We start from the raw sequence: 24,010 nt of genomic DNA on the forward strand, positions 1-24,010 counted from the left end.
CCACTGCAACCTCGAGGAAGCTCAGCCCTCTGCGCACAGCGTGGAAAACATATTCACAGCGTAAGCACTCCCTTGGCTAATTTACCATGTCCAAATTTGTGTAATGGGATATGACACATTCTACAGGGGATTGAGGGGGTTGGGGGGTGGGGTAGAAACTTTAATACGAGAAGAGAACCGTAAAATGTTTAAGCTTGCCTTGTATATAAATGAAATCCACCACCCAAATCCAGGTTCTTAGACAAGCTGACACGGGTTTGATTACAGAATGAAGCGTAATTAGCCGCTTCGGTTCTCCGGCGAGGTCTTTCGGCGATCCTTCGATTCTATACAAACAGGTTACACCTCGAGACTTTACATATGTTCGTTCAAGATAAATGTTAGAGCGCTCGCAGCTCAAGAGAAAGTGTCCAAAAATCATCTGAATCGTAAATTATCAACACGGCTTATTGGTTTTCTGAAAGTACGAGCCCAAGCGTTTGATGCCAGAATAAATAGCGCAGTTAAAGCCAAGGAAGTAAAAGTCGAGGCATGAAGGCCACGGACAACCTTAACATCAATAAATAGTCATCGTCAGACATCTAAGAAAATACGCTCGCAACAAGGGAGACACTCATCTCCCGTCTTTATGATGAGACACATCTGCAAAAGTTGAATCCAAGCTTTTAGGAGTCAGCAGTTTTTCATCAGGCGTAATACTTTGCCTGAATATTTTCTTGCTGTTTATCATCACTAAATCATGTCCTAATGTTCAAGACAAAAGGGGGTGGTTGGGGGATGGATTCGTTCTTGATGTGGACCAGCACCAAATTCCATCTCTTCTGCCAAGGATAGAGGCCTGTTTGTTTTCTGTTACCTTGGTTCTGGGATAATCAAATCGACAAATGGCAAAGAGAAGGGGGTCCCCAAATCCAGGGCCCAGTAGCGGGCCCTGGATCGTTTGGTAGCTGGCTCCACAGAAAGAAATGACCACTTGACTTTGTCATGCACCGGTCACAACACTGCCCACAATACCCTACGCGCAACTATTTATATCTATTTTAGCATTTTATCTCTTGATTCAAGTACACACTGATACATTATTCAAGTACACGCTGATGGCTTTTATTTCATTCTTAAATATCAGGGCACATTCACAGCTGTAGTTTATTTTACTACATAAAAGGCTACGGACTATTATTGGTGCTTTTCATGTTCAGTTTTGCATTTCTCATATGTATTTGTCATTCACGTCGGCCAATAATGTATAGCATTTATTATTCATGTACCGTTGTCACTTGGCCGCTGCTTATTTTTATTCTCATTGCCTCGGGATGTGATGTTTTTATATTTAGTTATTTTATAGTTTGCTACTGTTATTTGGCAACATTTGCATTATGGTGATAGCAAAGTCAAAATTTTATTTCATGACTGTCCGGCCGAAACATCCTATGTCCAAATTCGGACTTTTTCACATTTTCTCCATGTCTGTATTGGTCAGTCCATACGTGGTTATGACCACCCCAACGTGCGGTTCTGTAGTACAGAAAATGCTTGAGAAACAAACAATACCATAATTAGCAGAACAAAAGACGCTAACACAAATTCAACCCGTTACCTACATGTGATAAAGCAACATTACGATCACGTCTATAAATCATATACCACATGTTGATTAGCGCAGAGCTCACACCGTCTTCTGCGGCCCTCTGCCGACATGCAGACAACACGGAGACAGGTTTGAGCCAAAATCAAATGTGAATGATGGATAGCTTTACTGCACAATGACCTCTTTCGCTGGGCTCTTGCCCTAAATCAGCGCTCAGCGATAAGGGGCCCCCCACGCTAGCGCTCACCTCGGCGTGTTCGCCAGCAGACCTTATCTGTGGCTCGAAGAAGTTTGAGTAATAACTAAAGACAAGCCACAACAAAACCCAACCCCACCTTGTCAAACATCATTTACAACGTATGAGCTCTCGGTTCCAGCTTTGCTACAATTACATGAAAACCGCAGACGTTTTGGGAATGCGTCAAACCTGTTGACGGGACAGCTTTGCAATTTGTTGTTGCTTTATGGAGGACCACAAGGAAGGCCAAGCTTTTGCAGCGATGAAGAAATGCACATTGACAAAAAAGGGGATACGAGCGCGACGACGCCTACTTGTGGCGATAACAAATGTTAAGATGACATAATTATTACGTACTTCTTTTTTTACTTTTGGCTCAGTCCCTTTTAGTCAGAGGTCGCTGCAGAGAGTTGTTCACTTGATATGTTTGGCACAATTTTTTTGTCGGACGCCCGTCCTGACGCAACGCACCCACGATAGTGGCCGGGATACTGGGATCAAATCCTGGTCAGGGCGAACGGTCGCAGAACAAATGTTAAGATGACATAATTATTACGTACTTTGTTTTTGACTTTTAGTCAGAGGTCGCTACAAAGAGTTGTTCACTTGATATGTTTGGCACAATTTTTATGTCGGTCGCCCGTCCTGACGCAACGCATCCACGACAGTGGCCGGGAAACTGGGATCAAATCCTGGTCAGGGCGAACGGTCGCATCCAGTCGGCCCTTTACGCTCCCTGCCGGTCCTCAATGTCCGAGGTCAACAAACAATTTTATGTTTGTGGTCACAAGGTGGCTTCATGCTTAACGGAAGAGGAACAGCAGCTTCCTCGTGAGTCCAATGAATGTGAATAATCGGTTTGGTCTGTACAAGTTCTGATTAAACCTAAAAAGACAGCTCTTTGGGTTCCCCGCTGGTAATGACTGTGATACAGAAAACACTGTCACAGCAGTGTGAAATTATACTCTTGTCAGGACAGATTTAAACGGAAATGGTGGAAAAGCTAAGTTGGAAATGACTAAAAGAGTAACAAACACCTTGGTCTTAGGACCGTGACCAAGACTGACCAAGTAAGGTTGAGTACCGTGAATAAACATTGACTTGCACATGACACATGCATACCCAAAGTGATTATGGTAATTACCGTTGTGTTTGAAGGAACAGGGAGGAGGCTGACAATGAGCACGACAAAAGACGCTCGGGTTTGCAGGACGCTAAAACCTGCATGTGTTTTGCAATCGGAATGCAAGCGATGACGTGCTTCTGCATGTGTGAGAAACAGCCGCGGCGGCGAAAGCTAGCGTGCTTCCAGGCAGTCGCATCAAAACGGCGGAGGGAGACCAAACATGACATCAAACGTCGCAATTAGCTGACCCCTTTTCCCCCCGGAGTCGCAGTTTGAAATGGCCTGCCTTTAAAAGCGTGATTAAAATATGTTTGCTTTCTTATTCAAAATGACATTTGACAAGGTTAGCAATATTTCAACTAACTGCAAAAACATTCTTGTGGCCGTAATCCTCGCTTTTTTTTTTTCCTCCCCATTCTAGAGCAGGGGTGCAGGTAACCTCCGAGTGAGTTTCCCATGAACTCATCGCTACAATTTTGGAAAGAAAAGCGCTGGGAGGGAAGAAGAAAAAGCGTGTTTTGTTTCACCCGCACAGTTGAAGCTAAATGTTTTACAATGATTATTCAGGGAATTTAACCCCGCTTTTATTAAGTCATTTCAGTAACCACCAGCTCCATCCTCGCACGGGACATGAGGACTGTCAGCAGCTCAGCGGCTCAAGTTCCTCAAACTGTTAAACCCCCTCATCACCAAATTAGGCGAGGTGTATTCCAGAGTCTCGTGGTCAGCCCAAAAAAGACCAAAAGTAAGTCGATGCTGTTTAATGGTGCCTTTCGCAGGCGCTACATAAAACTACGAGCATAAAACTCGCAATTGATGTCGAGGCTACAAAGAGAAACATTTAAATGGAGTGTGGAGGCACGGAGTACCGACATAACAAGATGCAGATAAGCAATGATTCATGGGCCGGGATCAGTAACAGTCGGTAGGAAGTTAATGGTTTTCACATCCACTCGAGTCACGGGGGAAGCCAATGTGAAGTGGCAGGCTCGGACAGTGAGCCAGGCCGGGCTTTTGCAGCAGCTGGGCTCCAAAACGGCGGTGGCACTTCGGATCAGAGGCCTTTTCGCCAGACAGCTCAATGCTGCCGCTTTCAACTTCCAACCTCCGACAAAAATCAGAGTTGTCATTTGAAAGCGCGCGGTTGTCACGGAACAGACAGATTTTGCGTTGAAACACTGAAGATTCCCCAGAGTGAATTGTATTGATATCGCTGAAAATGAACAGCAGATTTCGCTGGCATCTTGTGAACCAAAGTCCGTTTTTCTAGAAAGTCCCACCGAAATACGAGGAAACAGGCAGCGACAATCAAATACATATTTTGCGCCGCATGGTACCAACTCAACATGGGGCACACATGCAAACAGACAATTCCCTCTCACATTCGCAGAGGTACTGACTGGGGACTGAACCTACTGTGCCCGCACCAAAGTCAGGCAAATGCACCCCCAACAGCATCGGTCACTGCTAGGCAGCAGAAGTTAAATATGCTATTTATTGTTTTAGAAGGATGGCTATTTTGGAGAGAACTCTGTGCGGCTCATGGCACTTGCGTATTAACCCTCACAATTGATGAGTATAATCAGAAGGTCAGCACTTGGACACGGGCTCCTCATGTGTCTTTGATTACACACTCCCACTAAGAGGGACGCGGGCAGCAAGGTTTAAACTATCAGGCAATCAAATGGCGGACAGACGTGAAACTCAAAACAGAGGCGGTTTTGAGAGGAGAGAAAAAAAAAAAGAAAAGTAAAAAGATGGCTGGAAATGGGTCCTGACGAAGGTCTTTAACAAATGCCAGGCCGGTGACTCAGATCTGCTTGTATTTCTTTCAGTGTCTAGCAACGAGGTCCTGAAGAGAATTAATTGTGAAATATCATACAAAAACAAATACTTCTTCTCGTGGCCTTTAAAATCCGTTACTTGCGGTATGTCAATCAAAAACCACCGCTGAGAGGTACAATCAGATAAAAGATCCAACGCAGGGAAACAAACGCTATCAACGGCACATCAAAGTTATCTCGGTTGAGCGATGAGGTCACCCGAAGAGCGAAAGTTTTGAAAACCCTCTTCTGAGCAAAAATGAGGAATGATGGATGGAAATTCAAAACAGCATAACGGCATTTGACATTAGTTATTGTGGGGCATGGATTGATTTGAAGGTGTTTTATGGTTCTGTGGCTTTACAACTCTGCTTAGAATTATTGTGATTGGATAGGATCATCTCGCTAAATGGCTGCTTGGGAGCCATGCCAATTAAAAAAAAAAGGTTTGGGGGGGTGAAACAGAGAAGGAAAGACAAGCAAGAGCCTTTAATCAGGATCTTTTTGTGAAAAGCAGAAATCCGCGTTGAATGAGTAAATCTCTAAATATATAAGCGTGGCTATCCCAACCGGGGAATTACATTTCCTCCGACGATATCTTCCTTCTAGATCACCAGTGATTGCATGGAAATACATACAATACGTCAACAATGGATCATGTGGAAAAGGTGAGAAAGAGGTAGGAAAACCACACACAAAAAAAAAAAAAAAAAAACCCCAACAAGGTTATGTGTGGGACAGTGGACCTATAAAAAGGAGCCCGCTGTCTAGGTTATCTATAAGAAAGCACTTATCACAAGCCAGCAGCCCTGCACAGTGACTGATGGGCCTCCACAGAGCACAAGTAGCGGCTGCATTATCTGGTCCGCACAGAGCGGCTCTTTAAACACAAAAGGCAGAAATATGAAGCATTGTTTCCTCGGTCTGTCATCTGGTACAAAACATGGTTTTTGCTGCGCCGTCTCAAATAGAACCAACCAAACATTGGTAGACGACATGGAAATTCAAAGCAAGATAAGGAAGGTGAGCTGCAGAATTTATGACTTCTGATTTAAAGGCTTGGATGCACGCCTAGTAAGCTATTTCAATTTTGATACAACTTTGCGGGGTTGCCTTATCGTCTGTGACCTGAAGCTGAATTTGTGTCATTGTTGCAACTGTAGTGTTTTTTTTTAATTAGTTTTTTTGTTTTAGATTTATTAGAGCTAGGCCGAAACAATCAATTAACTGATTGTTTGATTGCAAAATAGAGTGCAGTATTGGTTGCAACCAGTTGAGGCGCTGTTGATTGAAGCTAAAAAAAAATATTGAAAAATACCCGTCAGCTACATGAAAAACACCTGCGGGCAAGCAAATTGAGTCTATCCCTATTTTCTTATGGCATGATTTATCTGAAATGTTCTGGTCCAGTTCTTTCTCCAGGTTATGGGACAACAATACTGAGAGACTGGGCCAAAACCACCCACTATGGTACCTACATAGATCCTGATGAACTTGCTCCAACTTGGTTTGCCATCACATGGACATGAAAAGTTGCATACAACTCAACAGTGATTCTCAAAAGAAATTTAAAAAAAAAAATCTAGTCATTATCAAGGATTTTTTTTTCAATTTGGACACATTTGGGAACTTGGTTAAAAATACAATTACATTTAAATTTTATGCAATAGGACATATTTTGGACATGTGTGGTTTAACAAAAATACAAGTCATAAGAAAAAATGAATTTGAATATAAAACATTGCATGGACATAGATCAATGAAACTTGGGTAAATATTATAAATAGCACTCTGTTCAAATTAGAGAAATTGGACATGACGTGTTATGATTAATAAAATGAAAGCAGTATAAATAAGAGAGTGGGGGATGAAATTATGGGGAAAAAAATACACATTCCCACCACAACAAATTGATTCTAAACACACAAAAAACAAATCTGGTGATGTTGACAGGAGGATGCATCGAAAGAAACTCACAATGAAAACTGTGCCGGAGTCACACTTTCAACATTATAATATATGTCTAAGCCCAGCGGGGCACTGCAGAGGAAAAGAAAAAAAGTGAAGAAGTGTGTCTGTGATTCTGATGTTATACATTCTGAAAGCTGACAAAAAACATGGACATTCATCTTAAAAAAAAAAATGTCAGCGCCCCCCCCACCTCCCTCAAAAAAAGAAAAAAAGCAATTCACAGCCTTGATGCTCTCGCACCTCATTTCACTTGAGGCTTTCTTCTCCATCTCGCAGTTTTGCGGCCAACCAGGAGGACAGGAGGAGGGATATCTGTACCACTTCCTCTACCGCGCCACGCTTGTGCGTGGCGGCCGTGTCAAAACTGGCTCTCGGTCTCAATGCTAAATGACAAATTTGGATAATGCGCACATATGACCTTACTTATATAAATGGCAGACATGGAGGCTTAACTAAAGCTAAATCCTCAGGCTGTTGGAGAGACCTGAGAGTACGGATTACACCGCGGACGCCTTAAACAATGCGCCCAAATGTGCGTCCTTAAAAGCATGAAATCCTTGGAGCATCACAGCTTACTTGTCATTTGGCATTAATACTCCGGGATGCCTATGCAGCGGGGGGGGGCATTGCACCTCTGTGTGCTGTGGCACCCCAAAACAAACATTTGCAAAGCCCTAAAGGAACTAGTATTGTGCAGACTTAGTTTCCCCCCACTTTTTTTTTCCTGTCTGTGGATATTGTATGAGAGGATGTCATAACAAAGGAAACAATAAAAGAGGCCACGTTCCTGCACAACATGGGGTGCCCATAACTATAAATAGGAGGAAGGCAATGTCAGATGCGCTTCTGCTTTATCGGGGAAGCTAATATTGCTGCCTTCACAAATAGGAGGACTTAATTAATATTCATGATTGTGCCTTTTGCTTATTTGCTTGGAAAAAAAAACAACAACAACAAACAACAGGGCGACGACTGTTGTGTCATACGACATTTCCAGGATACGAATGGCACCGAATGAATTAGTATGTGTGAAATAGTCATCATGCAGCAGAAGAAGGCATGCTCAGTTAGCACCCCGACTTGCTGTTTGATTGTTTTGTATTTATGGCCTAAAAGTGTTTTTCATATAAATGTGCAGGGTAATCATTATGTTGATACTGCTTTTAGTGTAAGATAGTCATCCACCATGTTCCAACTTAGCGTTGTACAAATTACATTGCAGCTATAGGAACGGAACTCCTCCTGTAATATAGATGTCGAAGTCAAATTTAAACGGCCACAAGGAACAACGTGATTTATCAAACCTGAGACGATTTGCGCAGACTTATTTTGCATCTTAACCGCTCTTGTAAAAAATTTTTGAAATACCAACACAAAATATTGCGACGTCGTCTGTTTTGAATGACTTTAGGGCTGACCAAGAGCCAGTCACAAGGAGACATGTCACCAAAGACAAAAACTCAATTTTTGTGCATCTGGTTCAGAGTAGTTTTCCCAGATGTTTCGTAGTTTAAACGCATTGTTACTCAGTCTTCATTTTGCTCAAATATCTCATGCTGAAAACCTTCAGATTTAGCTCAAATGCAAAAAAAAACAAAAAACAAAACCTGGTTTCCATTGGCTTGCTCAAGTAAATGAAAACGCAATGCAATTAAGTGATCCTAATTGGATCTCAATAAACACTAAATTAAAAAAAAAAAGGGAAAAACTGGACATTCTGAGCAGTTATGAAATATTTGGTCCATATATTTGGATTTTTTAACTTCACCTACTACAAAATGTCATTTTGACTCCAATATATTGCCGTGGCAGGACACAGGACTTGCAGGTGTGACACTGTCACCTTCGAAGTGTTGGGACCTGTCCTCGGGGACGCCGTGGTAACGTCCAGCCACATTGGATCACCTGCAGTACTCATGGCCTTTGGGGGCTCTCTCTCTCTCCCCCTCTCCTCTCTCCCTCCCTCCCTCCTCTCAGGTGACATTTCCTATCTACGCCAGCACTATGATGACCCAGCTGCACAAAACATAAGCCAACAAAACAAACATAATGTTCTATCTGTAACTGATGGGGCTTTCGCGGCAGTCAGCAATGATTGTTTCAGCCTCGCCATCATTACCTTCAAGTAATCGAGCACTAAGCTATTTGGGGAAGTCCAATCAAAATATGATAGGCATGTCCATTAAAATAGGACAATGTTGGATCAAGAAATTTAATTGCTTCAATTGACAGGCATTAACTGAATTAGCGCGGCAAAAGCCACGGCGTACGGTTTTTGACCGTAATTGGGAAAAGTTCAGAAAGATCGGAAGCTGTGTAATTGCAAGCCGTGTCAAGTCATAAGGAGCATCACAGACACAGTTCAATGTTAGCCAACGTGTCAGGGAATAGATTAATAACATGACAAGTTTTGTATAACACGTCGCCAATTTCACTGAAAATTGAAGCACGTGTATCTTATCAGAAGATAACTCGCTCTTGCTGATCTGCACATGCCACAAAACTCATTGCAGCCCTGCTTACCTTTTGGCTTAAACAGTTCGTTGTCTGGCAAATGGCAAAATGAGGACAAATGTGCCTTTAGAAACCATTTGCCCTTGAGCTGCTACATGCGACGACACCTATCAAAGACAACCTAGCTATTCCAACGTGAAGAGTATATCAAAATACATGAATATAAATGCGCCTTTGCGCCTGAACACATTTCCAGGTGGTCAGGACAGATGATGTATTAAGGCAAACCCAAAAGGTCTTCACCCCTGCTTCATATGAGGGAGAAATGAGGCATACTGTACCATTATATTGTTATCAATCTTTTTTTTTTTTTTTTTTTTTTTTTGGTGGACGTCTGACAGCTCCTTATCAGAGCTAACCTTTTCACGCCTTCCTTAAGGGAGCCTACGTTCAACATTTGCAGTTTACAAATCTCACAGCTGACTGGGTTTGGGAGGGCGGGGCGGTGTCATCGATGGACTGGCCATCAAGGAGGAAAATTGCGAAGAAAAAGCTCCACATTTTTTTTCTTTTAATCTGCTACGCGATGACTCAAAGCTACTTTGTGCCAGTTTGGACATTATATTCTGATTAGCTCAATTGATTCTTTCATAGTACACTATTGCAATAGAGAGGCCAATTAAATAATAGACAGATCTTTCATAGTTAGAACCAATATAAATGGGTGGACTTGGTCCGAGAAGGCATATCGTTAGACTTAATAACAAAGACAACAGGGGCATGAAGGGACAAAAGAAATAGAAGCGGCTCAATTGCTCAGGGGGTTTGTGAGGTATGATATTAATATGCGTTGTTTTAGTGTTATGACTGATTTTCGTCGGGCGGTACAATGGCCCAGTGGTTAGCATTGTCGCCTCGCAGAAAGAATCCTGGGCAGGAGCACCGCTGCTATGCCATTTTCCCAATGCAAAAACAGTAATATTCAATTTCAGGGAGTCCTAAGGGTCAATTTGAGAGGCAAAATTCTGTCAAAATTCATGTTAATTTGTCAACAGAGAACTGTTATGACCATGCTGCATTGCAATAGAGGTTGCTATTGGAGTGCATTTTCCCCTTTGGTTACTCTTCAAAATACGGAACGGATTTTAGCACTGCAATATTCCAGATTTTTTTTAAGTGGGTTTTATGGTCTAAATTTAGAGTTATGCACCTTTAGTGCAGTACCACAAGCCGCAACATGCCAAAGCAACACTGAGGCCGACCGGAAGTCATGTATTGTCTCGAACAGGTAGAGACAATCCCCAACTAAACTCCAGTAATGGTAATTGTTGCCACTGAGAGATCACAGTACATGCCTGTGAGAATGGCTGGATGCGATGTTTGTACATGTGGCTCAAGAAGCAGTTGTTCAAAGTTTTTTGAACTGCCATCACGTCAAGGCTAATTTCTGTTAGCTTGTCTATGGGGTTTCACATTATATGTTAGCTATAAGCAAGCAAATGTTACTTATTTCTGGTCTGGTTGAAGTCCGTCCCGAACATTATCTCAAAAAAAAAAAAAAAAAAAAACAACACACATGAGGCTCATTATGTGTTTAATATTCACCAGCAGGTGAATCATTGTTATGCAACTCTCATAGTTGGGCAAGATGGATAAATGAATTATCTGAACATCAGTCAGAGCAGAGCTCACCGGCTCTGGAATGCCACCGGCTAAAGAGTGATAGCTGAATGACGCCTGTCGCCGCCTCATCCAGGCAGTGGACTTTAACACGGCGTTTGATTCCATACAAGATTATTTTCCGACTCATCCTTCCTCTTCTTTCTTTGGAGCATTGTACGTAAAGCATCATTACCCTTCACTTCACTGAAGAGGGGTTCATTATGGGGTTAGTGTGTTGGCAAGACTATTGTTTGGATGATAAATGTAGTTGGTTAGAGCTTTGGAGAGAAAATTACTTTTTTTTTTCACTTTCTGCTACAAAACCACGAGCTCGGAGTTCCTCTTAATGCTAGAAAGCGAGAACAATTAACACAAAGGGCGAAGCAGTTCGGTTCACCAAAGAGGGAATTTGGGAAAATAAGCAAATCAGTGGATGTGTCAATCAAGGGCAATGAAGTAATCACAAAGTCTGCAGTGGATTCTTAAATAAAAGCTCCAGGCTTTGTCGAAATGTGAAACAAAAAGGATTGGACACCCCCCTCCCCCGCACCCTAAGATCAGCCCTTTAAGGATGGTTTTTCCGGTTTATGAGATCGAGCATTGACCCCAAATGACATAAATACCTGAGACGGTGATGTAAAAGGTCTAACTATGAATGAAAAGTGATTTCAACATTTTGAAATGTCAACATTAAATGTCAATTAAAAAGTAACGGGTGCTGGATAAGGTTGCGACTGACAGTTTTACATTTCTGTTCTGACACAACAATGTTTATCTGATCGGGCTTCGGGCTGACATGATGGGATCTACACTGTCAGTTGTCTAATAGACTTGGACAAGGCTGCGCCACGGAATATCAAGGAAAGACACCTCCAGGCCGTATATTCAAGGCTGAGGATAACCCGAACGTTAGAATCAGCATGTAAGCATCGCCATGCTTTGACCTCGTGGTAAATGGCGACGCTGCGATAAAAGATGCAAAACAAAGAGCCTTTCTTCAATCCAAGCCAAACAAGAGCACTGAAGAAAATATATTTTTGGAAACATCAACTCAGCTTTTCTTGCTGGCTCGACTACTTACGCGTACAAACTCTTGTCACTGTTATATAGATTTTAGTTTTTAAAAAATGGGGACAGGCTCGTGGTTATCTTTTGTTATCCTCTCATTTGTTTTGAGGTGTTGAATGTGGCCTATTGAAGATGGGAATTGGAGAAAAAAAAACGTTTTCAATCAAATTGAACCTGTTTACATGACATCAGTTAACGCTGTTTTGATTTGTCAATTGTTAAGAATCGAGAGAAGCATGAGTGAGGTCGAATCAAGTTTGCACAGCTGTAAAACCATGCCGTTTTTTTTTTTTTTCAACACAGTTGTCACAGACTGATTTCTCGGATTGCATTGGTTCATTTTCATTTCGTAGCACAAATCCACTTCACATGAATTTTAATTTTATACGAACACAGAGATAAACAGTAGCGATAAGGAATGGAGGCCTCATCTACTTTACTTGTGTATTTACGGACAAGAGCACGGCCCAAGCGTTGAGATGAGTCACAACACAGGAAGAAGCCAGTTTAAACAACAAAGTAAAAAAGACAGTATTAAAATAATGAAGGAAAGAAGAGAGTCGCAAAACAAGTGAAACGGGAGAATCTGAAAACCCAGACTGACCTGTTCCAGTAGCTCCAAAACTGTTCGTTGAGATAGGTGCGGTGACTGTGGTCATCTCCAAATGACGCTTTGCTCTCAATCCAGTGAACAATGTGTCCCTCAACGGCTTTCCATAAACACAGACAAACAATAAGTGTTGCCCAGAAATAACCGTTCACATTTGTGCCAGTTGCACAGTCCACGTTACAAAATGGCGGAAAACAATACTAACCAACGGGGACCTCCAGAATGATATCAGGTGTTTTGTCATAACCTTTCGCTCTCAGTTGGTTTTCATCTAAAAAAAGAGGGCAGATGAGTAGCATTTTTTTTTTTGCTTTAACTTTTGATTGCACAAGATCCATCCAGAAGCGTCACCCATACGTTGTGTGCAAAGTTCCCTCGCTGTGACAAACAACATTTACAACACTGGCCGCGTATTTGCCGTCTCTGCACAAAAAAGCTGAGCTCCAGTTTGTCGTTCGGCGAAGCTTCATAAAATATATAGCGAGGGGGGCAAGGTTGGCATTATAGTCTGAGTAAGCCTGACCCCGATCCCCACAGACCGCAGCCATTGTCCTTGACTTTGTGCACACTTCAGCCATTATCCGCACAACACCTGATTTCTCCATTAAATCTCGGGCTGACCAGGTCATTCGGTTCCAAGGGCCTGCCTCTTTGTCTCCAGTCAAGCTCGACTAATGGGGCACGGAGGAGAATTGAGAAGAGATGGAGGGTGCCGGTGTCAGTAAAGAGGCAGCATCAGCCAGGGATGGAGAAAGGGGAGCCGGGAGTGAGGTCAGAGTGGCTGCCAGAGGCCTGCGGTGCACGGGGGGCATCCCGGACTCGGCTAATGTGTCTGCACCGGGAAAGGGGAGTGCTATTGGCCGCGGCCGGGCTGTTGACATTGTCATGTGGCTCTGATCGCCTTTTTACACCACCTTTGATTAAAATTAATGGGCCGTCCCTGCTGTTGGGTAGCTTATCTCCAATCCATTTATCAACTGGGGTGAGGTTGCCTCAGTGGCCCTCGTGCCCTCTGACAGTTTTAGAACAGTCCTCTGTATAGCCGTGAAGAAAGGTCAACACCGCGGGTCCAAATAAATGATGTGGTCTTAATGACACAAGGAATGACTTTCATCCTTCACTCACCTGACCTATGGGATGATGATGATGATGATGATGGGAAGGGGGCGTGTGAGAGAGGGAAGCAGGGGTTAAATATTACGTTCCACAATTTCACACATGGGCACGACCTTGATTAAATTCAGTTGAGACAAAATCGTCATTCCCAATCGAGAACCCTGCTCGTTGCAACTGTGGTATTTTACAAAAATAGAACTTCTTATTTTGATGCTCCAGTGAGGGAGCAATTGATGTTCGCCGTCGTAGTCGAAGCAGAATGGCTGGCGTGGGTCGTTCATTTTCCAGGCGTCATCGTAACTACATTTGGGGAGGTCACGTTTTGATTCCAGCAGAGAGACTCATGTCTTAGAATATCACCCACAACGGCTGCTTTAAAGCAAAAATGGCCAATTTCCAAAGTTCTGATGGCCACAAATACCACGTGGATTGGTAAAATTGGTGTCAGATGCTACTTTCTTCCAACTTTTTGGGGAGCATTACTGAGCGAGTATGAGAGGGGTGCAGGACGTAAGGGGGCGGGCGGGGGGTCGGGGGGGGGGGCGCGCTGGATAACCCTACAATACGAAATTTATCAACAGGAAAAGAGCAAATGAATGACCTCAAAACGAAACGAGTATATGCTTGTCATCAGCTGGGGGCTTACACTTTTACTAACACAAAACTATTAGCAATAAAATGACACATCCATTTTGCAGCAATCAATCATAGCCAGACTCGCCGGCAACAAAGGCGACACTTGAATGACGAGTGCAACTTGATAGAAATAGGCTCAAATGATGACTTACCCAGAAAGGACAAATTTTTCTCCCTGAGTTTGTCACAGAGCAGCACCTCGTGCTCATGGCCAATCGCACTGTGGGTAGAGAGTCAAGGATTTCAAAGGCAACAGTCTTCCAAAGCAACAAAATGGATGCACTACAAGCAAACAACGTTTTTCTTTACGCCACTTATTAAGCTAAAGCACAAGAGCAGAATCGCCGTTTGTTTTGTTTTGTTTTTTTTTATTGAGGAAGAAGAAAGTTGACTATTTCTTTCAGTAGACTGAATGCCTATATTGTAACGGAACCCATTTTATGGGTTGGGAAAAGTCAGCCAAAATGCAAACGGCTGCTTGGGAACGAGTTGGGCAGTTCACCGCAGGTTAGACAGGAATAATTGAGTATGTGACAAATGAAGTTAAACTTGAAATACATAATAAGAGAATATTCATCTGCACTGCCTAGGTGACGAATGTTACACATGCATTCGAAAAAAAAAAAATGTGACCTGAACTCTCCATGGTGCTGAACTGCATCCAATTGATGACAAAACAAAATGAGAAGACTCATAAAATACAAGGAAAGCCAGCTGGGAGTAATACCAATGGCTTTCATTCACTACCACCCAACTCATGACATTTTTTTTTTATTTTTCCTTTCTTACTCCGATCCACCCGGCGCACATGGACATTTAGAATCCCAGCCGTTGTACATCTCCTTCCACATCCTGTTTCATTTGTGGTAGAGGGATGGCAAACGCCTCCTGCGTGAAGCAGAACTTTTATGTGGGGTGAAGGCAGACACATCTCATCCCCTTCAATAGCTCCTCGTCAATTTCAAGCTTAAAATTTTATGGGATAGGATACTGTTTGATGCAGTCTACCAGTGGTCCATAACAGCAGTCGTTTACTGTGCACTGAGGAGAGTGGGGAAAGAGGGGGAGGGGGGTGAGGGAATATTACAGCGTGTGGTGAGAGAGAGAGAGAGAGAGAGAGAGAAAAAGGTGGAGGTGAGGGAAGCTGTAATCGTAATGTGTAAGGAGAAAACGCGTACACAGTTGTTGGAGGCAATTCATTCAGAAGCTCTTTAGAAAGGTAGTCAAAATGCAATGAAACAAACAAACAAAAAAATTGTTCAAAATTTACTTGGTATACGTTCTTGGCCAAGGTTTGGTCTGGTATTAATGATGGTTCCTTGAGCATGCTGTTGAGGACTGATTTGGAGGCTGTGGAGAGGAAGATAAAACAGAAGAGACAAATACGATGAAGCACACAGTAAAGTTGGCGTAACAAAAATGTCTTGGAGCTCTTTAATAGGATGAATCGCTGGGTTTGTTTTTCTACTTGCACAAATAAAAGCCTCACCTTAAATAGAGGGCTCATTTCTTCTCTTCATTGAAAGAAAAAGGAAGAAAAAAAAGAACACGGGCAAAATTCAGCAGTGATACGAGATTTTACAAGCGCTGCGGGAATCAAAATTGCATTGAAGCGTCACTTAACAACAGTTAACAAAATACAAAATAGAGGTGTGACAATTGGTTAATCTAATCAAATGGATCGATAATTTTTTTTTTTTATAATTGCTTAGTTGTGTAGAGAGCTAAAATTGTCCTTTTCCTCAGAATTTCAGCCTCTCGACAGCAAATGTTCTCAAATTTCTTTCGGCCTCTATGAAAGCAGACTGATTATCATTGTTTTGCATCAAAATTAGACAGCATCTGCTTTTACGTGGGACAGCAGTGATCAATATTTTGCCTATGTTCTAACATGCTTTCTGCAGTTGGGTAAATAATCCATCCATCCATCCATTTTCTGAACCACTTTATCCTCACAAGGGTCGCAGGGCATGCTGGAGCCTATCCCAGCTGTCTTCGGGCAGTAGGCAGAGGACACCCTGAATCTATGGCCAGCCAATCACAGGGCACACATCGACGAGCAACCATCCGCACACAATTTAGAGTGTTCCATTAACTTAGGGTTCATGTTTTTGGAATGTGGGAGGAAGCCGGAGTACCCGGAGAAAACCCATGCAGCCACAAGGAGCATATAGAAACTTCACACTGGAAGGCTGGAGCCAGAATCGAACCCTGCAACTCTGCACTGCGAGGCAGACGCGGTAACCAGTCGCTCACCGTGCCACGGAATAAATAATCACAAAAGACAACAAAGGTGTCCAATTCTTTTTTTTTTTTAAATCGACACACATGTAGAGATACTGTAAATGCCCTACCCATACTAGAAGTCTGATACGCTCTGTAGTTGAGTACATAAACACCGGGGGAAACACGGTCACTGCTATGTGGAGTGGAAAATGTGAAAACATATTTAATTGAATGAAACGGCCTAGTGCTGGATTAGCATACTACTCCATATTAATAATAATTTATTTATTTTTTTTTTAAACAGCCGTTGGGCGTCTTCACAGGTCTTCAATTGATAAATGTTTCAGTCCAGAGCACAGGAGCGCCCATGTAGTTTATCTATGTTACAAATGCCGTCTGTTCTGCATGTCTCTTCTCCAGTCTTGCTCTACTAACATTATAAATCAGCCAGAAAACCCTGCTGGATGGGTTTCCCTGAGTACTGCGGCAGGGGAGAGCGGAAAAGAAAGCTGGGAAGAAAAAAAAAAAAAAGAAACAACCTTAAATCATTTCTTAAAAAGATCTAGATAAAATGGATTGTAACATTGTGTGACGAAATGGCATAGGCGCGGCAATATTCGTCATATTACAGACAATACTTGCTTAGTCAGGAAATTGTGTGTAGGGAAAATATAGCTGTATCCATCCAGAGTGACACTACCGACTGGCTCTGGAGCTTCCAAAATTCAAAGAGACGTTTCAATGAAACCTGGTGGATGCTCTTTTACAGGTTTTGCGATTGTGAGCAGGACGAGCTGTGCTTGGAGCTTTCATCTACAGAATAAAGAAGGCCGGGGTGGTGGAAAAGCAACGGAGCCTTAAGCACTCCCTCCTCACTGACACCTCTTTTATTTGTGCTACCTTTTCTGTTTTAGCCTCGCCCTCCAGCTCATAACCACACACACTCCCTCTCGCGACTGCCGAGCACGGGCTTTATTTCTTTGCTCATTTCTCTCCGAGGTTGGTCTCTCTTTTTTTTTTTTTTCTCGCTTCCTCAATGGATCCATACCACACTCCCGAGCAGGAAAGAGGGGTTGTAATTTCCCCTTGAGTTAGGACACCTCATGACAAATGATAATGGGTAATCAATAAAGCAGGGGAAATATGAGGCGGGAAACTTTATGAAGCCAGGAGACGTATTACTCCGCAGACAACACTGTTTTCCCTTAACAAAGTCACTAGTCGAGTGTGCCTAATAATCTGAAGGAAAATCAAAGGAGCTGCAACCACATCAGCAATATTGGCAACTTATTCCACTTTAATGGCATTTGGATTGATTTCTTCCCTCCCCCCCTCCCTCGTCCTAATGGTCCTTTTATAGATTTGACGCTGCTTCTGCAAAACAGTCATGTGTATTAAACCTCCCTGAAGGCTAACGGTAGCCATTAAAGCCCTTGTCTCACTAGTGCTCATAATTGGAGGTTTGACCACCACCACAATTTGGTCTCACATAACACACACAAATACACACTTCTGAAGTAGACTATTATCTCCTCTCAGTCCCCGAAGATTGTTTTGAACAGTGGAACTTCCAAAGTCCAATACTTTAACGCTCGTAAAAGTTGTCTTCAAGGAGACATTCTATGCACCCCCCCCCACCCCACACACACACACAAACAATTTAAAATAGCTCATGTGTGTTTTAATGACTTTAAATGTCTGTGACAAGCTTTTGTCAAAATGCCCCCAGGAGCAAGAATTACAGCACACTTCGCTGGAATTAGGCTGGCTTGCGCAAATGACTCACTGCTCACCCCACCCCATGACCGTACTGACCGAACCTTACCTTGCCAAATAATACATGAATGTCAATGCCTTGGTGTGCTTTTATTTTGAAGTTGTTCCTGCCAGCGCGTGGCGACTGACTTGACTCATCTTCCAAGACTGTAGATGGGGGCCGGTTTAAATTGGCGTCAAAAACTGTTGCCACTTCTTTTGAAATCCGCACAAAGTGGTGGTGCACCAAATGTCACGGTCAACTTTGGAGGTTCCACTGCATTATGGTGACTCATCGCAATGAGGGTGCTCTTCTTGAGATAGAAAAAACATATACATACAGGTATATATATATATATATATATATATATATGGGTTTTTTTGTTTTGTTTTGTTTTGTTTTTTGCTGTAGTGGGGTTAAAAATAGCGATAAAGAAGATGACCTTGGCGCTGACATTGTGGAATTCCAGCCAAGCATCTACGTGATGGAAATCGAAGGCCGGGCCGCTAATAAATCACAATGCTTTTAAAATGAATTTACCCTAATGTTCATTCATCACATGCTGTAATACCTTCGCAGGCCCTGGCTCAGTTTCGATGGTGTGCACAAACACAGCAGTAAATAATAACAGGGCGCCGGCGTCCCTCGCATCGCTGCAGCTTCCGACATCAGCATACATTAAAAGACGCCCCCGCCTTGCACTGCATCGCTCCTCCATGACACTCTGAGCTCATCTTTGGAGAGCGCGTGCCCACGTGCGCATGCACGCACACACGCACACACACGCACACACGCACACACACACACACACACACACAAACAAGCAGCGACATACATAAAATAGAGGAATATAAAAAGCACAATCTGAAGAGCACCAGACACAGAGAACAAAGCCCTGCAGCGCAGCTTTGCCCCCTTGTAAACATTCACCAAATTTACTGTAATTGTCCCGCGTTGGTATAAATTGTGACTAAGGCACCGTATCACACCGTCAGCATCTGAACACGGCGAGAAAAGAGGAGGAGGGAAAACAACAAATACGACGCTACGCCTCCGTTGGGATTTGCTAAACAAATCACGAGGCTGCATTGGAACATAAAACTCAAAAAGAAGACGAGCTAACAACAAAATAACATTGATTTATCGCGACTCACGTGTGTCATTTCTTTCAATTCCTCCGCCTGGGTGAAAAAAGTCATTATCGCAAATGCTGAGAAACCTCATTAGATAGCAACATTTGTTGAGGGAGGACCGTAATAAACAATAACGGATGACGATTGTTATTGCCTCTGACACTGATGAGCTCCTCTGCAAGTTTGTTTATTAATTAAAAAAAACACTTTATCCACAAAGTGTGTGTGGTGGGGGTGGGGGGGGGGGGTTGGGTTCACTCGTTCATCAAACTTCATGGAGCAAGGGAGAGACAGGGCCTGATAATGTGCGCCGCGCTAAAGCTGATTTTCCATGATGAATCTCGGAGCATATAAATTGGCTAATATCTGAAAACATTTACAGATACTCCAGGAATTGACTACTTGCGCGACGTGATGGATGAGTCTCCCCGATGCTGGACGACAGCTCCGCAAATCTCCACGGCTGCCTAAAGCCCCCTCATTTGATTTTCCAATTTACTCCTTTTTAAATGCTTCCTCAAATAGAAGATGTGGGGCGGAGGGGGGCTTGGGAGAGAGATCGGTAGGACACTTTAAAAAAAAAAATAATAATAAAAGGTCTTTTTAGACTTCCCGTGGTTATATGAGGTGCAGGAGGAGCCGGTTCCCTGAAGAGGTTACTGGGGCAGAACTGATCTGCTTCCACCTGATTCTCCCTGAAAGCGCTGAGATGAGACTCTACACATTCCAGTGTGTGCGCATGTGTGTAAAAGAATTGCAGCGGTAGATCTGGCAGCAGCGAGGCTACATAGGTCAGGCCATTAGACTGCGGCAGAGGCTGGCTGGAGCTCCTCTCATGAAAGGGAGTAATTAGTATACTTGTCAAGTGGAGTGCCACGGCCCAGCTCGCCTCCGCCGCACTTGCAGGAGAATCGCTCATCGTTCCTTCCGCATGCACTCCCTTTCCTGCTTCTCTCATTATTTCTGCACACGCATACGCAAACAGTTCAGGTGAGCGAGAGCTTTAACAATGACAGTGGACTCCCAAGTTTGACTGGATGCAACGCAACGTGACATCCAGGTATCTACAAAACACCGGAGCCATTATGAATAGATCAAAAGGAGCCTGGAAACATTCTCGCAGTGTTAACATCAAACGCGGGACATTTATAACCTGGCGTACGGGGCTTCTGTAAAGGAATGCTACAATAAATCTAGCGGGTGCTCGAATCACACAGTTACAAAACACGCAGGGAGCAATCTAATCTGGAGCCGGGCCTTGGGAAAATGGAAAAGGTCAAATAGCTAGCAAAATTGCCTCCTCGAGACAGAGGGAGCGAGGGAGAGAGAGAGAAAAAAAAAAAGTATGTCTAAATCTAGAGCGCCTGTCAAAGAGAGGAGCCGAAAGAGGGCTGACGAGATTGAAGCATAGCAAAGATGGTCGGGAGGCGGGTGCTGAAGGAGCGGGAGCACCTTCGCGATATGTGGCTGCTCGTGACAACCGATATTCCACAGTGGAGATTTTAATGAATGCTATGACCATATTTTCTCATGTAGTGGACATTCGGGTGCCTTGACTGACTGTGTTACACAAAGGATCAGGCGTCTAGTTTGGTTCAGACCATAATTATTTTTTAATAAAAATACTACATCCAATTATTTATCCGTCAATGCCCTTTGAAGATCACTTTTCCTAACTGGTGTCAGCAGAGAGGCAGGAGACACACAACCAGACTTGGTTCACACCGAAGGACAACGACAACCTAACATGCATGTTTGAGAATGCAAGAGGAAGCCGGAATGTCCACACAAACCCAAATAAGCAGCGGGAGTGCATCCAAACGCCACACAGGAGGCAATATTCCAACTCAGCTCCAGAGCTGTGAGGCAGCATATTATATTATATTATATTATAAATTATAGTACATAGACAAGTCGATTGTTTCAATATTAGTAATGAATGGCTTCAGCTTCCTTAATACTCCTGCTTCGGAGGCGTGTGACCTTCAAATAGTGGACAAAATCTGCATTTAAGTTCTCATGCGACCTTTCCCTTCCAACTGGGACAAATCAGCTTCGACGAGACAAGGATCATTATGATTGCTGATATCACATTCAATACATACTAAACTGCTTTGAACGCATTGATTTATTTCGAAAGCCAACAGATACTATTTCGTTCTGCTTCGCGGACGCTCTTGCCGATGTTTTTCGCTGAAAGAACCTCCTGAGAAGGGGGCGGGGTGACGGGGTGTGTGTGTGTGTGTGTGTGTGTGTGTGTGTGTGTGTGTGTGTGTGTGTGAGATTGGTCGTCATGGTGAGTAGCAAAACAAAACAAGGAAGCCGCAAGAAACAATTTGAAAGTCTGTATCGATCCAGCACGGGTGATTGTACAGACGTATATTCCCAGCACCCAAAGGCACCGTCCCTATATCTCTTGAATGCAAAGGAGAATGGAGAGAATTAAAGAAAGAGGGGAAAAAAAAACAACAGCGAGCCACTCCCCCCAGTCGGGGTTAATGTCCCTTATATAGAAGTCTATTGATCTTCACAGGACGTTTTGGAGTCCGAAAGGAACTCGCGTGCAAAGAGGAGCATGACAAATGCGCCTGCCACTAGCACTGAAGCAGCCCGTGAGCTAATTGCCAGAAAAGACAATTCCCTACAGGAGGCATTGTTTCATGATGCTAACGCACGACTTGAATGTAATATACCAGTGGCGGGCGGCCTTCCGCGGGGACTTAAGTGGCCTAATCCGGTCATGAATACGACCGCTATCAAGTCACAATTTTACAGAAAACCACAATAGGCTGCTGGCTTTCCAGACAGATGTGATGAACACAACTTTTCCATAATTAGCCGTTTAACTTCCTCCAAACCACAACATATTTTAGAGCAGTTCACAATCTTTTTTTTTTCCTCCGAGATGAGTGAACTGTGTCGTCAAAGCTAGCTAGCAGCACGCTCGTAGACGCTACGATGGTAGTACCAAATAAATAACATCGCAAGACTACGTAGCTCAAACGATCGGAAGATGAAAAGAAAAATGGAGCTAATTTCAGTCTATATGAAAGCCGACATTGCTGACTCTCATATCTGATTGTTTTGGAGAAAAAAAGGAAAGAAAAACAGCGATTGCTAATCATGTGTATGTGGGACCAGCATTCTTGATAGAATAGAATGTGCTCTAAATCGTAGGATGATGAACTTTTTGTATTTCCTATTCAATTATTCTTTTGATAACGATGCGCTCACGAGTGTTACAGTTTTCAAAGTGATATCAAACACGCCGTGAAACACCAAATCATGTTTTCACTGTATAGCAACGCAGGGAAGCGGTCTAATAACATCCGAGATTGCCTGCATCTGCCGGATGAATGACCACCTCCACAAACCGCGGCGACTTGTATTTTGACAAGCAGTGGATAACGGTGCTGTAGGTCCAAAGCAATCACACTTTGACGTTGACAAATCGCCCGGGCGGTGGTGAATTCGAAAATAACGCACATCCCCTTCCATCTCCTTGGTGATTAAATAGCGAGCACGTCTTTTCTGGTCAACAAGCAGGCTTCTGCATAGGGCTGTTGATGGTGATGTTTTTTGCATTTAAAATGATTTATTTTTTCAAAAATTTGTGAAGCTAATACCAAATTACTATAGTAAGCCAACTTAAAGGGGAAGTCCAGTCTTGAATTTTCTTGACAATAACTGGTTCCATGTTCCTGATTAATATTGCGTTTGAGGAATATGAATTTAGTAAAACATTTCGCCTGTTTTTAGCTTTCTCAGGGGGCGGCCATTTTGTCACTTTCTGTTGAATGAACGTGACATCACAGTTGCGTGGGGCTCAGGTAACGATCACCTGTTTCCAGAGTTTGAACATTAACTGAGCCCTGAGCAACTGTGATGCCTCCTGAGGTGGATAAAAACAGGTGGATTTTCTCCTTAATTCATATTCCACAAACACAATATGAATCAGAATGACGTATTTGGAGTCGCCGAGCGGCAAAGAACAGATTACTGTCAAGAAGATGTTGGACTTCACTTCCCCTTTAACATTTAACAGCTACGTACACTGTGTAGCAGATACCTGCCTGGTCAAACTAAAAATACTTATTCCTAAATAAAATTGTCCCTATCCACAAGTAGCAATTCCGCTATCTGCAACATCATTTTGCCAATCATGTCTACAGGGTACGTTCAAATTCAGAATCAAATAGTAGGATACGTCTATCCACTAATCAGTTGCAGATCGCCCTAATTCCCTCGCGGATAATTCACTTCTGACTCGGCACAACGATGTCTTTTTAACTAGGCAAAATTTTGTTACAAATAACATGAACGAAAATTCCAACTACTCAAAAAGTAATAACAACATACAGGTCGATGGTACCTATTATGTTAGCTTTTTATGTCCAACCCGCTTGCCATGAATTACTAATGTGTTTGCTCACACTTGCCTGACTGTCCCTTTACATTTCTGACAGAACGTCTGGACAATGTCTTTGACATTTTCCAAAAAAAAAAAAGTTGAAAGCATCTGGAATTTACTTCCCCTGCAGCTCATCCATCAGCACGACCTCTGCGCTGTTTTGCTTTTTGTTTCGTCACGTTTTGCCAACAC

At 43.1% G+C, this 24,010-nt stretch overlaps 1 protein-coding gene across 1 annotated transcript in view; it reads right to left on the reverse strand.

Moving 5' to 3' along the window:
- cdin1 (CDAN1 interacting nuclease 1) overlaps positions 1-24,010 on the reverse strand; it is a 61,838-nt gene that overhangs the window by 19,526 nt on the left and 18,302 nt on the right. The window contains exons 7-11 of the mRNA XM_019872649.1: positions 15,563-15,642; positions 15,284-15,333; positions 14,445-14,512; positions 12,746-12,811; positions 12,535-12,640 (exon numbers count right to left, since the gene is read on the reverse strand). Of these exons, the coding sequence (XP_019728208.1) occupies positions 12,535-12,640; positions 12,746-12,811; positions 14,445-14,512; positions 15,284-15,333; positions 15,563-15,642 (370 nt within the window). The remainder of the gene's footprint in view (positions 1-12,534; positions 12,641-12,745; positions 12,812-14,444; positions 14,513-15,283; positions 15,334-15,562; positions 15,643-24,010) is intronic.

The sequence above is a fragment of the Hippocampus comes genome, unplaced genomic scaffold, assembly GCF_001891065.2.
Source record: "Hippocampus comes isolate QL1 unplaced genomic scaffold, H_comes_QL1_v1.1 scaffold92, whole genome shotgun sequence".
Classification (NCBI taxonomy): domain Eukaryota; kingdom Metazoa; phylum Chordata; class Actinopteri; order Syngnathiformes; family Syngnathidae; genus Hippocampus; species Hippocampus comes.